We start from the raw sequence: 18,186 nt of genomic DNA, 5'->3' as shown, positions 1-18,186 counted from the left end.
TGCGAGATCCGAGGGATTCAGATCCTGTAGAATCTCTTGGAGATATTTGATCTTTAAGACTCTCTGCGAAGCACGTTAGATTTGAGATTATAGGAGATACCGATTCTTCTGAGGTTCGATATCCGATGTCATTGGGTGAATCCTCTGAGAGTCTTTATGAGGACTAGTATACTTCAGATTCGGTAGTGATCTGGTTGGGTGAGTTCTCTGATCCTGCTTTATGGTGGATCTCGGCGTGACTCGGTGCTCTATCAGATATTATGGAAGTCGGCTTCCATCATCAGCCCCCCCCCCCCCCCCCCCGCCCCCGCGCAAGTTAGCTAAAGCCTTGTAATTTATACCTTGTTGGTTTTTACCTTCTTTCTTGGCAAGTCGATTCATTATCTCTGGCGAGTCTTTTTGTCTTTCATCACCAAATGTCCCGAGTCATCCTTTTTCCTCTTTTCTGGCAAGTGTCTCTAATTTACTATGGATTTTTGCCATGTTTCACTTTTTGTGATATGTCTCGATCATCCTTCAGATTGCGTCTGATTGTGTCGCTTCAGTTTCTTAACTTCCATCATTGATTTTTCTCGTGAATCGTGCGTGGTGATATATTCATCTTCTTCTCCCTTATTTCTTCACTTCCATTTCTTCGTTTCACAGAAAAACTTTGATTTTTCTTCTTCCAAACTTCCAAACTTCGTTCAAACTCCGTTTAGGTTTCCTCTTTCCAGATTCATCATGTTCGTGTTGCGCCATACCTCTCTTTCGACATCATCTACTTGATTTTCAGGTATTTCAATAATTTTATTCTTTCGACTTTTCTGGGTTTTCTTCTATTCTTGACTTTGTTGTTCATTTTTTCTTTAAGAACTCGTTTTTGATCTATTTTATTTCGAATCTTCATACTCCTCCGTGTTTCCCTCTAAAAACATTTATTTTGAAAATCGTTCTCTTGCTTTCAATGTTATGTGCCTTACAGAGTCTTCTTTGTTATAGTAGGAAATAAATGATTTTCATTCCCAATATACTTTTCCTTCCGAGTATGTTGTTAAGAAACTCAGCTCAAGGAAAGGGCATAATTATCATGGCTCTTCCCAAGATATCGTTCTTTGGGAAGAGCATCTTTTTGCTGGTTTGCGATTTTCCGTAGATCCTTTCACTCTTGAGTTGTGTTTCGAGTTAGGCATCACCTTTGGGAAACTTCTTCCTGGGATAATCAGGGTACTAATAGCTTTTATCGAGTCTTGTAGGCTTTGGGAAATGTCCCCTTCTTTAAACGTTTTTAAGTATTTTGCTGGCTTTCAAAAAATGACAGATTCTTCAATATACCAATGGCAGGCAAGGTCGACATATCATTAACCTTCCTAGTATCGAGGGTTGGCGGAAGAGGTTTTTCCTTGTTAAGCACAAGTTTGTTTTCGAAAATCTTTCTCAAGATCTCTCCTTCTTCAAGTTAAAGGTTCCGCCTGCGCCTTTCACTTTAGCTGAATCTATTTTGGCTTTCAATATGTCCTTCCATTCGATCTTTCAGAACCCTCTTTTACTGGTTTTGATAAATAGTCACCTTAGGTGTCGGTGGTTGCCTTCGGAGGAACCGTCTAAGGGGCCCTATTACATGTTATACGAAGAAGTTGTTGAAGGTATTCTTCTAATGTTATTTTTATTATTTCTTTTGTAGGATGTCTACTCTTGATGATCTTTTTTCTGACTTCCACGTAGATATGGCGGTTCAGATGTGCGGGGTTCTTTTTATATTGCGGAAGACATTAGAGAGGATGTTGTATAGGATGCTGTAGAAGGTGATGTTGACCTGATTCTCGAGCTTGATGTGGTGGAGGGGCCAGTCGGGGAATTTGCTCCCTTGGTTTTAGTAATTTCTCCTACTGAGGAGATTACTAAGGTTGGTGGCTCCGTGTCAACTCCTGATGGAATGGACTTCAGAGTTATTCCCGGTGATCCTTTGTTAGCCGGTATTGAACCATCGTCAGTTGGCGTTGAGGCATTGGTTGGGGTGCTGGGTGATCCTTCAAAGAAAAGGCGTTAGCTCGCAAAAAAGTCGCTCTTTAGGGAGCTGTCTGCCAATGATTCTGTTCCTAGTTTGGCGGAATGGGCTGAAAAGCAGGATCCGCCAAGTCTTCTGAACCCGTCGGTTTTAAAGAAATATATGAGGAGTCTCTCTCTTTCGAAAGACATTGAAGAATTCGCGCAGGAGCCCTAAGATAACTTGGCTCATCAAGCCTGTCTTCAAAGTCTTGCGGCATGTGACTTCCCTCCTTCTGGGTTTATTATATCTTTCCAGTTTTTTATTTTAAATAATGATCTCTCCTTTTTTTTGCAGACGATTCAATGCATTCTCGTACTCAATGAACGTCTTTGTGTTTCCAAAGTTGAGAATCATAAACTCACCTATATGCTTTTGGAGTTGGACTTGGAAAGATCAAGACTCAAGAAATCTTTGAAGGATCATGATTCTCTCCTTGCCGAAGTAAACGTTCAAGGGGCTACTTGTGACCGGAAGATATCTCAATTGGAGGAGAGGTCTGCTGTTATGAACAAAGAGATTGAAGAATTGATCTGTGTTAACTCCAGCGTCAGAGGTGAGAGAGATCAATTGAAGAGGGAGGTGTAGCAGCTTCATATCCGTATGCTGGATACCAAGTGCTTTTATTTTGCTTTGATGAGTGAATATCACCTTGTGATTGGCGATAAACTTCGGGAATAAAATCCCAACATTGATCTTGCTGGAGTTAGCAACCTTGATCCTAAGCATCTGGCTAAATCTGTTATGGAGCGGATGAAGTCCAAAGGTGAAGCTGGGCCTTCCTCCGATTCTTAGGAGTTTTAGTTTTGTTTTGGGGAGTCACCTTTGTATTTTTTTTTGTAGTTTCCCTTGTATTTTGGGTCTTTTGACCTTGTAACTTCCCTTCATTAATGAAATTTCTTCTTCGTTCATGTCGGTTCCTTTATTGCGAAGCTAATTTAAGCTTTTTGCTGGAGTTAAACTTTGCTAGTGAGTTGATTTGGCCTCATCGTTTCATTTGGGTTAATCTAAACCGCTTTGTTTTTCTTTTTAAGGTTAGTCTAAACCTTTTTATTCGAGGTTAATTTAAACCTCGATTTTCCGGAGCCAGTTTGGGTTCTTTATTCTTTTTAGGGTTTGTTTAAACCCTATCTCTTCTTTCTATTTTGGATGGACTTTTACGTCGTCGCCTTTAGTTATTTAAACATCATCGTCTGCGGTGAAATAAATCTTTATTGATGATAAAAAACAGGCTTACAAGCTACTTAAAAGAAAAAAGAAATTTTTTAACATTCGGGTAGGTTTAGAGTCCCTACTAGCGATGTATATATTTTCTATTTTTCGTTAGTGTTTTCCTCCTTTTTTTGCTCTTGGAGATCTTCTATTGATTAGTCATAGCATTTCTTGGCGATTGTTTGGTCTCTTTTGATGGTTATGACCCCCTTCTCTGTCTTGATCTTCCTGCCGAGTGCTCTAATACTGGTCACGGCTGATGAGTCATGTAGGAAAGGCCTTCCCAGGATTGCATTGTATGTCAGCTCCATGTCTGTTATACTTAATAGTGTGGCGATATTTTTATTCACTCCCTCTTTGGGTCCGATATGCACTATCAGAATCATTTCTCCAAGTGGATTAATGGGCGGTACACCGAATCCTGGCAGGGGGATTGGGACCCTTCGGAGCTTCGCAGTTGGGCCTCCTATGCTCCTATAAGAAACGTCGGTCATAAAGTTCACGACGCTTCCCTCGTCGACCAGGATTCTTTTTATGTTCCAGTTTTTATGATTGTCGTAACAACCAGCGCATCGTTGTGCGGAGCTTTGACTTGCTCGTAGTCTTCGGTGTCGAATATTACCGGAGGCATGGGTACTCCCTTTATGTTCATCATCTTTCGCCTTTGCCATTTCCTTATGGAAGAGCTGCTACAACCTCCCCCTTTGATCATGTGGATGGTTCCCAGGATATTTCTAGGTCTTTCTTCCTCTTTCTTTTCTTTGGGTTTTTCATCTCTGTATATTTTCTCGCCATGATGGTCATCACTTCCTCCTTTCTTGGAGATGAATTTTTAAGTTCACCAGATTCAATCATCCTTTCTATCTCCACCTTCAGGTCTTGACATTGTTTAGTGCTGTGTCTGTGATCTCCATAGAATTTCCAGTATCTTTTTGTATCTCTATCTTCGATCTCAGCTTCGGTGGCCATCTCACGTTCTTGCTATTTTCCTTGATCCACATTAGTACGTAGATTCTCTTAGTGTTGAGTGGTGTGAAGTTTTTATCGTCGTCTCTTAATCGTACTTGTTCTCGTGCCTGCTACATGAGGCAAAGCGTCTGTTTTCGTCGCGGCGGTGGCTTTTCTCTTTGTTCTTGGATCTTGATTTGATTTGTACATTTTAGCTTCCTTTGCTTTTGGCCTCTTTTCCTCATATGGATCTTCTTTCTTCGTCGAGTTCGAAGTATTTCTAGGCGATGCCATTAGATTAGAAAACAAACTCGGCTTGCTGATCAATAGTTTGTCGATTAATTTTTCGAATCTCGTTCATTTTCATAAGGCTTCAACGGCGATATTGACGTTGAGGTTGTCAATTTCATGGAAACTTTGTTGAATCTTTCAACATGGCTTCTCAACGTTTCGCCCTCTTCTTGAACGCAACTTCTCAGGATGCCGGTAGTAGTTTTTGCCAGTATGTTGGTGAGGTACCTATTGAGGAATTCAGTTGATATGGTTGTGAAGTTCTTGATCGATCTCTCTTTGAGCTTATAGTACCTCTAAGCTATCCCAGTCAGGGTGGTGGAAAAACTCTATATAGAATGGCGTCTAAAACGCTCAAGAATCCCCATTGTTTCCGAGAATCTCGATGTATGATCTCTTAGGTCGCCTTCGCCATTTAAATTTGGAGGGATTGGCAACTTTATGTTGTGAGGAATGGTTTCTTCCATGAACTCAGCAGGCAAGGGTGAACCTTTTAGTCTTAGATCATCTATATCCAATTCCTCAGCTTTGAGCTTTTTTTAACGCTTTGGCTATTTTTCTTCTAGGTTTCTTCGGCTACGTAGGTTGTTTTACTCTAAGGTGGGGATTCAGAGGACTCTCATTCTCCTTCCCCTTCCTCTTGAGCTTTTGTTTTCAATTGTGTCTTTTGGGCTCCCATTTCTGCTTCCTTGTCTTTTGCTCCTTTTCGGGGTTTTTTCCCCTCATTGGCCCTTTCTTCTCTCCTTGTGTTTTTCCTCTTTGCATTTTCATTTTGTTCTTCCCCTCTGTCATTCCTTCTGGGATTATGCCTATTGGTTGTTTCCCCTTGCTCTTCCTCTCGTACTCGTGATGGATTCCATTCTGGAGTTGAGCCCTCATTGTTGGCATCTTGCTCTTGGGTCCTTTTTGCTGTTTCTGCGTGTCGTCCGTGACGACATGGCGGTGGGGGCCTGAAATGATTCCTTTTGACGTTCAGATTCTCCACATGCGCGTCTATTGACCTCCTTGCTTCTTTAGCTATCTTGTCTAAATTGGCCTGGAATTGTTCCAACATTTTGGCTAGCATTTGGTGATACGCTTGTTTGAAACTGGTGTGAGGGGGACCTCTATTGTTTCTCTTATGACATCTAAAGATGGGAAAGATTTGGGATTAGATCCTCTTATGGGCTGTGTTTGATACCCAATTGTGGAATTTGTAGGGTCCATGGTTGAGCCCCCTGTTGTGGTGGAATTTCCGGCTGCCGTTGAAGTGCCTTCTCCCATGGGCCGGGTTAGTGGTAGAGTCACCTCCGTGTCCTTAGGATCCATGGGCTGCTTGTTTTTTTGGATCCACTCGTTGCTTGTTCTTTGGGTCAGTTCTATTGGAATTCATCATTCAATAGAATTTGTTTGAGTTCAGAAAATCTTCTTCGGGTTTGAAGTTGGCAAGCTCTTCGCACAAACGGCGCCAGTTAATGGAGTTTGATCCTCACATCGGTGGGTAACCTACAAAACATAGTAGATAGTCAATCGGACGGTGGTTGTCCGATTAACTCTCTGATGCTAAAGTCAATCACGATTTAGATGGAGCTTGTGCGTGATTATTCAGGTCGTGTTTGTAGGCATACCTTGAGTCCTTTTATAGTAATAAGGGAGGATACCTAGTTGATTTGGATTAGAAATGTAATTCCTAGATCTGGATGAATTCTTTATATTTCCTTATCGGATAAATCCTACTTAGGAATAGACTCTTAAATAAGGGTGTACTCTCAAATAGGAGATAAAATCTAATCAAGATATTCTTGTGAGATCCGAGGGATTCAGATCTTCTAGAATCTCTTGGAGATATTTGATCTTTGTGAATTTCTGGCGAAATGCGTTCGATTCGAGATTATAGGAGATAGCAATTCCTCTAAGGTTCGGTATCCGATGCCACTGGGCGATCCTCTTAGACTCTTTAAGAGGACAAGTCTATTCGAAATTCGCTAGTGATCTGGTTGAGCGAGTCTTCCGATCCTTTTTTATGGTGGATCTTGGCGTGACTCGGTGCTCTATCAGATATTCTGGAAGTTAGTTTCCATGAATTGCATAGTTAAACTAATAAAAATAATGTAATGTAATGTACACTGGTGATGCACATTTGAAGTTGACTTAGGTAGAAAATGCCAATAAACAGTTGGTATTTCCTTTGGACCGTTTCTACAAAATCTAATATCTAACCTCCCCATGTGTGTGCCCTTTTGCTATATTCCAATCATTCCCAAAGTCAGCCCATAATCTCCACTAACGTTTTACTATTCTTTAGTCTATTGCTTTCTAGGTAACAGTAAAGCCCTATTTTTATATTTTTGATAAAAAAAAAACAAAAACTATAATGTGGGTTCACCTACTATTAAATTAGAAACTGCTGTTTATTTGGGATAAAATAGCAGTATCTTCTAAGTTTATTCCTTGAACCCTTTAACATCAAATACACTATTGTAAACATGGCCACTATTCAGAAACTGATAATTTCAATTTTTATATCAGGTAATCGTCAATCGCACCCAAATACACACTTTTAAACTTCAACTCCACCATTAAATATTAAAATAATTTTTTTAAAAAAAAATTCCAAAAAATTATTCATTTTTAATATTTTGAGTAAAAAAGAGTTCAAATAAATATTTTATAAGGATTTTTATAAAAAAAATTGAGTACAAAAATGTCCAATTTGATTTCGAGAATCGAATTGAAGTTTAAAGTTGTGAATTTGGATGCGAATTGTAAATATCATGGGAAATTGAAAAGGGGTGAAAAGGTAAGTGGATTTTTTAAGTCATTAAGCCTGTTTTTAAAATTTATTTATTTCAGCTTATTACTTTTCAAATGTTGTCACGTTTTGAGCATGGTAAATCTTATGTGAAACGTCTGCGTATAACACATTTATCTTAATTGACATATATGATATGGTTTCATGCTAGATTGCTATGATCCAAACAAGTCATAGATATATTTGACGACGCTCGAAAAAATATTGAACCATACTCATAAAGTTTAAAGATTATATAGAAAGTCCCATATAATTATAGCTTGTTGATAGAGAAACTAATTTTTTTTTAAAATAATAATAAGGTATCTCGATGATAATATGAATATTAGTATATTTTTTGTTTTTTGGTGGTTGAAATTGCTGAAATTTAATGGCCGAGATTTCTTAAAAAAAAAATTAAGAAAATTCCTTAAATTGCTTGAAAGTGATGGAAACCGAATTCCAGCGTAAGTATAATGGAACCAAGTCGTATACGATCTACCATTCTGGGACTCCTAGCACTCGCCCAAAACGCGAAAGCCTGATGATATCGGTGCTCGAGTCCACGAAACTCGACGAGCTTGAAGATTAAAGAAGGATCCGCCCGAATCTCCAGAACGACTGATTCTCAGAAGACTCGGTAAAAGCGCGTCGCCCAAACGTATCGCCAGAGACCTAATATATGAAGAATAATATCAAGAAGACCGAATATACGAGATCTCTTTCATATTCGGATACAAACTCCTATTTTAGAATATAAGCTTATTCAGAAAGATATTCTTGAATAAGTCTTTCTTTAAATAAGGAATCACTTTCTTATTCAATTATAATCTTATTAAATAGGAATCACTTTCCTATTTGAATTCTATTATGTATTCTCTTAACTATTATATAAAGAGTTTGAGATAATACTTAAAAACACAATTAGATTCAATACGCTAATACTCTGCTCAAAGTTCAATACTGACTTTGACATCGGAGAATCAATCGAACAATTACCATCTGATTTACCTTATACCCTGTTTTGTAGGTTTACTCATCGAATCAGAAGGCAGACTTCACCAGAAAGCAAGAAAGTTTTAAGATTGAGTCTTCTCAAACTTCCGGAAGATGAAGAATCATCTTTTACCATAGGTTTGGTATCAAATTTAATTTGAATAAAATGTTATTATTATTTTATTTGATACATTAATTTTTCTTAAAATTTTAAAATTGTAATATCAAAATTTAGTTAAAACGGTGTTTACATTACTTTTTAACACATAATTAATATTTTTAAATGTTCAAATAAAACATATTTATATTAATGATTTTATTTAAATCTAATGCTTCATGATATTTTCTTCGTCTATAATCTATTGGTTGATTTTTATTTTTGATATATCAAATTAGAACAATATTTTCCTGCTGCCTCATGCAGCAGGAGCTCCTACAACTTGTTATGTGGCAGCCCAAGAGGCTGCCACAGATGTTCCCTTCATTCTCACATTTGAGTGGTTAATTAACCATTCTAACACTAATTAATTGACTACTCTATATAATAACATATGTTCTTCTTTCAGGATATATTTTAATTTTTATCGATTATATAGGAAACAAAAAATTGGCCGTCAATTTTCAGTGAAAATAATTTTGAATATATTTAAACTATAAAACTAAAATTAAATTATTGTAACTTATAGCATAATATAAAAATTAAAGAGCCAAATATATATTAGATAACACTCCCAAACAATTACGATATAAAAGTCAAAGAGCAAAAATATAGTTTAAATATATTTTAAAATGTTTTCACTAAAAATTGACAGACAATTTTGCGTTCTTCATATCGACAAAAATTAATCAATTTTATCCTAAAAGAAAAATATGTGTTATAAAATAATTAAAGTGGTTAATTAGCCAATTAATTAACCATTTTATGGGCATGAAGGAAACAGGTGAGGCAGCCTCTTAGGCTGCCACATAACAAGTTGTAGGAGCTCCTGCTGCATGAGGCAGCAGGAAAATATTGTTCATCAAATTATATACTTGTTTTATTTTTAAAAATTTCTTAATTAAATAAACATGTAAAATATCCTATACTTTTAATTGATTAAATTAAATTGATTATGGTTTTTGATTGCAAATAATAATTATTAATTATTGATAACTTTTATATTTAAAATAGTTTTATATATATTTTATAAGTCATTCTAAATTATTATTTAATAAAATATTAGAAGAGTGAATGAATGAATTATTTAATAAAAATATTACAGATAGTTAGTAAAATTATAATTACAAATTTAATTATATATATATATATATATATATATATATATATATATATATATATATATATATAAGTTCAATAAGTCTGGACGGAGTGATATCAATCATATTTTTAATAAATAGATTATGTTTTTATAATTATGTTTACATACTCATGAAGAAACAACCTGAATCTAATGAAAACAATAAAGAAAATCAAATTCAATTTCTAGTTTTTTTATTTCTTAAAGACCAATTGGAAACATTTAATATATTTAGCCTTTTTAATAGAATCGTTAAAGTCAACCACAATATAGATGATTTAAGTATAAGTATATTATTTCATATATTCAAATGTATTGGTCAATTAATTTTAAAACTAATTTTATTATTAAATTGAATTGAAATGTCTTTGTCATTATTAATGTGCCTCCATTCGTGCACCCTCGTCCCTCACTTGTATTAGATATATTAAATCAAATTGATAATTATAAATACATTTTCAATTTTGAAGAAAATTTTTAACGGTATTTTATTTTAAAATTTAATTACCGTTGGTTTTTTATCTCATAAATTTTTATTTATCAAAATGACCTTATTTTCATTTTTAATTTTAAAAATTTATATTTTCTATTATTAATGTTTAATTTCTTTCTTTTATTCATTTTTTTGTATTTTTGGCCGTGTTTTTTTTAACGTATTTCTATGTGTATTTATAGTATTTTTCTATGGTGTTTTAATAGTATATTTATGGTGTATTTTATGATTGTTTTAGTGTAAATACATCATAAAATCACCATGAAAAACATATATCATATCGTTGTTTATAAAATAAGTAGCATCAAAACACCACTAAAACACCATAAAAACATAAATCATTTTGTTTTATATGAAATTAGTAGCATTAAAAACAAGAGAACAATTAAATGAAAATAGAGAACAATTATGCAAACAAATGAACTGATACATGAAAGAAAGTACAAGAGATCTAAAATAATCTGTGTGCAAAATATCTAACCAATCGCAAAAAACCTAAAATAATCTAAACAATCAAAAAAAACTAAAAGGCAAAAGTAAGAAAACGAAGATTGAAACCACCAAAAGAAAGATGATGACGATAAAACAATTAGAAAAAATGACGGTGAAACCCCAAAAAAAAAGACGACGACGATAAAACCACCAAAAGAAAGAAGACGATAATAAAACCAACAAATGAAAGACAACGATGATAAAACCAACAAAAAGAAGACGTTAACGATGGATGTTGTGCTCGTGGATTTTAGAGGAAAAAAAAAGAGGTAAAAAGAGAAAGAGAGAAATTTGATTGAAAGAAGAGAAGTATACAAAAGAGGTGGGCTATGTGAAAAAAATGAAAAATATTATAAAATAAACCCTAATTAAGAAGAAGGTTAATTTTTAAATTATTTTAGTAGATATGATAACGAAAAAATTAGATAAATATGATTAAAATTATTTTTTAAAAATAGAATAGTTAACAATGTCCTTAAAATCCCTATCAGCAGAAATCTCCCGCCGGATAAAATATTCTGGGTTCACAACAAAAACGATTATTATTCGGTGAAGTCGGGATATTACCAAGCGTGTAAGATCATCAATAGGAACTCAGCTTCTTCTTCCTCCAGCTCCCCAGACAACGGTCTCTGGTCCAGAATATGGCGCATTTCGGTTCAACCCAAAGTTCGTCACTTTCTGTGGCGAGTTTTGCATGAATCACTCCCATGCAACGTAAAGCTTTCTCAACGCCTCCCTGCTTTTTCTAAGTTGTGTCCGAGATGTGGTTGTGACGATGAAACTCAGCTGCATGCGCTAAAAGGCTGTGAGATTGTGAGAGGCCTCTGGTTAACATCTCCTCTAAATTTGCGTGTTGACAAGATTGAGTGCAATAATGTGGGAGAATGGCTATCTCAGATGTTTACCATTCTAAAGGAAGCAGATTTAAAGGTGTTTGTTATGAGCCTTTAGACGATATGGGCGGATCGTAATAATCTGGTGTTTGGCAATGTTCGATAGCCTCCTGATTTTCTATTTCGTCACATTATCCCCATTCAAAAAGAACGGGCTGCTTCTGATCGACAGTCTGCAATTCTCAGACCTGTATCTTCTTCGAATGGGAACCTCCAGGCCCTAGGGACGTGAAGCTTAATACCGATGTTGCTATTTCAATAGCAGGCCAGTTTTCAGTCGCAGGGGCTGTTTGCAGAGTTGCTGATGGGAGTGTTATCAGATGGGGAGTTAAGCGTTTGGAGGGCATTACTGACGTCGAACAAACTGAAGCACAAGCTGTGTTGTTTGGCCTGCAGGTAGCAGTAGATATCCCACGCCGCCTTATTTGCGAGGCAGACTCTGCTACCGTCATCAGCAGATTACAAGACCCTTCGAAAGCCATTGATCCCACCCAGCTCATTATTGACGATTGTTTAGATGCAGTCCGGGACCGAGATGCTACTTTCAGGCATGTTCGTCGACAGTGTAACCATGTTGCACACACCCTCGCTAAATGGGGTATTTTTATTGGCAAAGATTGTATTGCTAACAGGAATATCCCTTTTCCGGTTAATAAACTTATTAATATTCTTGTTTGATTAATAAAGTTCATATTTGATTCTAAAAAAAATAGAATAGTTTGAAAATAATCACTTTTAGCTAATTATTGAAATGGATTTCTAAATTGATATTTAAGTCTCAAACACAGCAATAGAACAAATGTATGGAAAGAAATGCTTCCACATCCAACAAACACCCCTCATAGGATACCACCGACCATGAAACTACTAGATCAACTGCATTATATTTTATATTTTATATTTTATATTTTATAATAGGAAATAAACTTTGGTTATGATGACTGTTTTTAAATTATAATAGTCAAACATATCCCTTCATTATTACTATTTGATTCTGTCACATAAAATAGACAAATTTATTTAATATAAATAATTAACTTATATATATATATATATATATATATATATATATATATATATATATTAAATAGTATTAATTTAATATTTTAAATATTAAATTATTTTAATTTTCTCGTGAAAATATAAAAAGTCATAGTATATTAAAAAAAATTACCTCACTATTAAAAATAAATTTTAAATAATTAAATTAAAGATTAATTTTTATTGAATAAAATGACTATTAATGATTATTAAAAAATATTGGTAGCTGTTGGAATAATTTGATGTCATCCGCTAAAAAATAAAAATCGAGTTCAATTTACACTAAATATTAAATTATATAGTTACTTATTGTATATATGGAAAAATATAATTATACATTGATGCAAAAGGAAAACTAATTATGATTAGTATTTAAAAGGAAAAACAATTATAAATGAAAATAGAAAAATAATCATGATTAATACTTAAAAGGAAAGATAATAATAAATACATTCTACTTCTGACAAAAAAAATTTGGAGATGGAATTAAGTTATCCAACCACATGTGATTTTAAATTTTTAATATCATCTAAGAATTTCTCCCTTGAGGACATTAAAGTAATTTTCTTATCTTTAAATTTTGCCTATAAATCAAGTGGCCAAAGACTTCATAAGTTAGAGAAGAGCAAACATATCTGACCAATACAAAGACATGAAGCCTAATTTCACTTTGATCCTTCTCTTATCTCTTTTCTTGGTAAATATTTCAAATCATTATTTATATTCTATTTCAATTGCTCAATATTTTTTAAATTTAGTGAATAAATTTCTAATATATTTATGTAAATGTAATTTTTGTATAGTTTTCGAGCCTTAACGATGCAAGAAAGCTACCGGCCGAGGATTACTGGAAGAGCGTGATGAAGGAGCAGCCTATACCGAACGCAATCAAGGACCTGTTTGTTCAAGATCCAACTTCAGATGCTTTAACAAGTATTAGATCTAATAAGAAGAACCATTTTGTTAAGAATTTTGATACCAAGTCTGTTGCTGTAATTTATCGCATGCAGCCATGATGAATAGTGTGTGTTTGTCCTTATTATGGTAAAAATGAAAATCAGATCGATTTAAATCTGAAATTCTTGTTTTAAAATGGTTTGCAAGGATTTTTTTTTTTAAGGTTTTGTTTTGATTTGTTTGATATTTTTTAGGTCTTTTTTGTTGGCTTGATTAGCTGCTTTTGGCTGTTAATTACTCATGCCTGTAATTAATTTGCAGAAAATTTGTACTTTTGAATATAAACCGGCAGTTGCGGTTCCGAATGAGCCAATTCACAGTTCAAGAAATATTATGACAGGTCTTGAACCGCTCCATGGACAGTTTTGGGCTGCTTCAAAGTTCAAAACTGTCTGGTTCGGTTCACAGTTTCAGGAAATACTGTCACAGGACCTGAACCACCCTTGGCCGGTTTTGGACCGGTTCAAAACTGTCCAGTCCGCTCACAGATTCGGGCGTTCAAAAATAAATAAATAAAAAGTTAAAAATTGAAATTAAATTTAAGATAAATAAATAATCATACTCCGGATTTGGTGGACATTTTCGCACTCCACTTATTTATAATTGCACTCCACTTATGTATTACATAGTCATATATGACTATATTGTCCTTATTTAATAATTATTTAATTTTTGTTTTTTTTATCTTTTTATACTAAGATTATATAACTGTTTTCCGATTAACTTTTAATTGCAAACAACTATTTTTGCTCTTATTTATTTATTTATTCTATTTTTTAAAATGATAATTAAATAAAAGTGAATCCGTAAAAAAAAATAGATTTGTTTTTGTCCAATAGTTCAAAACAATTCAACATATACCATTTTTATCAACTCCAGAAAAAATTTATAATTTTTTTATTTTGAAATATTTAATTTCAATTATATTTTGTTTATCTCATTTGATAAATTTAGTACTTTTGAACACTTGACATGCATTGTATAATGGCCTACTAGAGATGATCAACTCAATTGAATAATAATAAAAGAGAAAGAAAATAACCATTCAATTGTTGTTATATGAGTAAAATGAAATTAAATTGATTAATTGAACGGATTTGACTATAATATTGAAAAAAATTATAAAATTCACTTAGAATAAATAAACGTGCAACTCTTTTAATTTTTTTGAATTACAATATCTTTTTATATTATTTATAAATATTTATTAATTTATTAAAAGCTCAAAAGTTTTTAGGGTTAATTCCATAAAAAATCACGAACTTTACATGAAGTTTCATTTAATCACGACGTTTAAAAGTTGCCATATAAAACCATGACCTTTCATTTTTTTTTCAAATCTATCACCGATTATTTTCCGGTGTATTTTTACTTTTGTAGTTTTTTTTTTTCAAATGAGCCGGATTACGGTTGCCACGTCCGCAAAAATACACTGAAAATTAATCTGGTGATAAATTTGAAAAAAAAAATGAAAGTTCATGGTTTTATATGACAACTTTTAAAAGTCGTGATTAAAATAAAAATTCGTGTAAATGTCAAAAGTTTTTAAAAAATTAACCCAAGTTTTTAAATTCTAATTCATTTATATTTAATTTATGATTTTTTTATCCAAATGTTGAAGTGATATAGCTGTAATTTTTTATTTGAAATTTGATTACTGGCAACTAATTAAAGCATTCCATATAATTAAAAAAATTGGAGAGAAAAAAGAAACATTTTAAAATGGATAGTACTTTCTACTGAGGGGCTATAAAGTCTTTTGTAATTAAAATGGAGTGCAATTATAAATGGATGGAGTGCAAAAATCTCCACCCAAATTTTAAAAAATCATTTTACCATTATTTTATCCATTAATATTATATAAGGTTGATACTACCCCATATTGCTATAAATGGAAAACAAATTGTCAATACTTAAAAGAAATAATAAGTTTAGTAATTAATAATATGTAAATTATAGAATATAATTAAGTATATAAAAAAAGAAAGGATAAATTTATAATTAATATATAAAAGGTATGTTAATTTTAGTAAGTAGTTTTTTTATACATAGTAGGATAAAATCATACATGATAATGAAAAGATAAATGTATTATTTATATAGAAATAAAAACTATTTTTAATAATTAATTATAAATATTTGGTAAAATGTATGAAAAATAAATAAATAATCTCATATTTATAGTAGAATATATTAGAAATAAATAAATTAATATTATACATATATCTATAGAATGATAGATGATAATTAAATATAGTAAGATATATTAATTTATAATTAACTATATAATATATAGTAGAAAATTTAGAAGTCTTAAAAAAACCTATTTAAAACCGGAATCACTAGTTTTGATTCTAAAAAATGTTGAGTTGGCTTAAAATCGGCTTTCTCAGTTTCAGGCCATCTTGGATGCAATTTAGACTTAGAGTTTGACTGATGTCAAACCGGCCTTGATCGGTTGTTTGACAGTACAACCTGACCATGATCACCTCTACGTTTGTGTATATTAATTTTTTTTTTTATGAAAGTAGATTGCATTAAAACAGCCACAAGGAGTGGCTAAAATCCAAACTCAAAACGAAAACAACTCTGAGATGGAAAACACAAAGTTACGGTATAAAAGTACAATCCGAATTTCGGTAAACATCTAAGCTTGAATAAGGAAAAGAAGTAAAATGGAATTTGTAGAAGAATGCAGCCCTGACGAAACATTCAAATGCAATATCATTCGGAGTAGATTGTTTGTGTTGATATATTCTTTTGTTTCTGCTATTCCATAAATTCCACACCGCTTGTAATACCTCGTAAAAAATTTAAATTATTTTTATGAGTTCCGATAATTTTTGGGTCGTTTGCGGATTCATTGTTTGTTTTGAGTTTGGTTTGGTTCAGTTTTGGTTTGATTACAGTCGACCCTCTAATAGTTAATATTCTATAAATTAATAATTCTAATAATTAATAGAAAATTGAGAGAACCAACTTCGTTCCACGTCGGATAATTAATAATTCTATTATTTAATAATTAATAAAATTTAAAATATATTCTACATGAATATTAATTATTAGAGAGCTTTTTTTAAAGAAATATATAACAATTGATGATTTATTTGAGGCAATACTAACCTTAATTCATAAAGTGGAAGTTAAAATACCATCAAATTATGACTTTCTTATTCTTTTGAGAAATTTAAAAGAAGTTATTAGATAAACAAATTAAAGTAATTAAAGTATCTCTAGTATAAAAAATATTAAAAATTATTTTATTTTATGAATACAACTTCTTAATAATTATATTTTAATTTGATATCAATTGATATTTTTTAAATTGAATATAAAATTATTTCTTTTAAATTGAGTGATTGTAAAGTGTATTTAGTTAGTTTTTTTATAATATAATATTAATATTAGGTCTATTAATGTAGATGCTTTAAAATATCTTTTATAATTTTTTTTTATATAAACTCAATAATTAATAATTCTAATAATTAATAAATTTTTGATCCACCATGTGTATTAATTATCAGAGGGTCGACTGTATTTTAAAGTTGAGTTTGGGTCTGGGTTCGGGTTGTGGTTCAACCAATTATTAGTTGAACCGAACCATGGTTTAACCTTTAGGTTGAACCAGGTCTCGTTTGGACCATTGGTCTCAAACGAGACCTGGTAGCTCGTTTTGTCCCGAACGAGATCTGATGGTCTCATTCGAGGCCTGTAATTTTTAGGCAGGTCTCGTTCTAGACTAGCAGGTCTCGATCTATACCTGACTGCAGCTAATAGGGGAACGTTTCTTTCCTAATTTAGCTCGACTTCTACCCAAATTCCCCCTATTTATAAGTCGTTTTCTAACTAAATTCTTCCCAACACTTTCTTCTAACCCTAACCGTCATCCATAGCTTATAATCTCTGAGAAATCTTTGAGCAATCATCATCAAACTCTAGTGTTCATTCGGTAAGTTTTGTTCTTAATTTTCAGTTTTAGTTAAATCGACACTTCCGTAATTTGGATCGTTCTCTTTCGTTTTAGCGTTATTTTTGGATCTGTTTCGTCTCATTCATAGAAGACTCGATCCCCTACAATCCCAAAAGCTTCGGAATCAAATATGGTATGTTTCTTTGTCTGTTATAGCCGCCGTCGTTTCACCGTCTTTGAGTTTATTTACAGCCTTTGCCTTCATTAGAGTTGCTGCCGTTTCCTAATGATGTTTCCGATGTGTTCTTGGTTTTTGTTTATGTTCTTATGTTGTCTAATGTCCATAATCTCATGTTTTGATTATCTTTATCTAGATCGATGGTTTTTGAGTTTGATATCATCGTTCACAAGTTGTTGCCCTGTTTCAGAGCCTGTTCGCTGTTCTTGTCCTTCATTTGGGTTCTAATCTTGTTATATTGTGTCGGTTTTGGAATGATCTTGTTGTTTAAAATCAACTTGCCTTGGCTGCCGTTTTGTGGTTCTTGTTGTTTGATTATTCATGTTTCGTTAGGAAAGTTGTGGTAGGTTTGAATTGATTTTTTTTACTGTTACATGTTGAATCGAGATTTGAGTTGGCTTGTTCGATTTTGAGTTCCTAACTTGATCAATGAGTTATTGAAATCAGATACATTCTTGTTGTTGAAGTTAAGGTTTCTGTGTTCAGTTTTGGGTATGGCGGGTTTCAGTTTGAAATTTGAGAAGATGGTCAATTGTTCTTATAAGTCACTAAAGTTATTGTTTTGTATTTCAATGTTATTGGTTGAGATTATTAGTTGGTGGTTGTTGTTGCTTTGAT

At 32.8% G+C, this 18,186-nt stretch overlaps 2 protein-coding genes across 2 annotated transcripts; both read left to right on the top strand.

Annotated features, from left to right (window-relative positions):
• The first annotated feature begins 10,754 nt into the window (after positions 1-10,754).
• Positions 10,755-12,100, top strand: LOC126681974 (uncharacterized). Its single transcript, XM_050377529.1, has 3 exons — positions 10,755-10,795; positions 10,985-11,459; positions 11,609-12,100. The coding sequence occupies exons 1-3, from the start codon at positions 10,755-10,757 to the stop codon at positions 12,098-12,100; spliced, it is 1,008 nt and encodes a 335-aa protein (XP_050233486.1).
• Positions 12,101-13,049: 949 nt separating this feature from the next.
• On the top strand, positions 13,050-13,721 carry LOC126682372 (uncharacterized). The gene is made up of 2 exons (XM_050378023.1): positions 13,050-13,160; positions 13,267-13,721. The coding sequence occupies exons 1-2, from the start codon at positions 13,116-13,118 to the stop codon at positions 13,477-13,479; spliced, it is 258 nt and encodes an 85-aa protein (XP_050233980.1). The 5' UTR covers positions 13,050-13,115; the 3' UTR covers positions 13,480-13,721.
• Positions 13,722-18,186: the final 4,465 nt, after the last annotated feature.

This window comes from Mercurialis annua, linkage group LG5 (genome assembly GCF_937616625.2).
Source record: "Mercurialis annua linkage group LG5, ddMerAnnu1.2, whole genome shotgun sequence".
In the NCBI taxonomy this organism is placed as follows: domain Eukaryota; kingdom Viridiplantae; phylum Streptophyta; class Magnoliopsida; order Malpighiales; family Euphorbiaceae; genus Mercurialis; species Mercurialis annua.
This window is presented reverse-complemented; position numbering and strand designations above follow the sequence as displayed.

Coding starts and splice junctions, on each gene's coding strand:
- LOC126682372 (XM_050378023.1), top strand. CDS start 13,116: ATGAAGCCTAATTTCACTTTGATCCTTCTCTTATCTCTTTTCTTG. Junction 13,161..13,266: donor TTCTCTTATCTCTTTTCTTG/GTAAATATTTCA, acceptor ATTTTTGTATAG/TTTTCGAGCCTTAACGATGC.
- LOC126681974 (XM_050377529.1), top strand. CDS start 10,755: ATGGATGTTGTGCTCGTGGATTTTAGAGGAAAAAAAAAGAG. Junction 10,796..10,984: donor TTTAGAGGAAAAAAAAAGAG/GTAAAAAGAGAA, acceptor TTTTAAAAATAG/AATAGTTAACAATGTCCTTA. Junction 11,460..11,608: donor TAAAGGAAGCAGATTTAAAG/GTGTTTGTTATG, acceptor TGCAATTCTCAG/ACCTGTATCTTCTTCGAATG.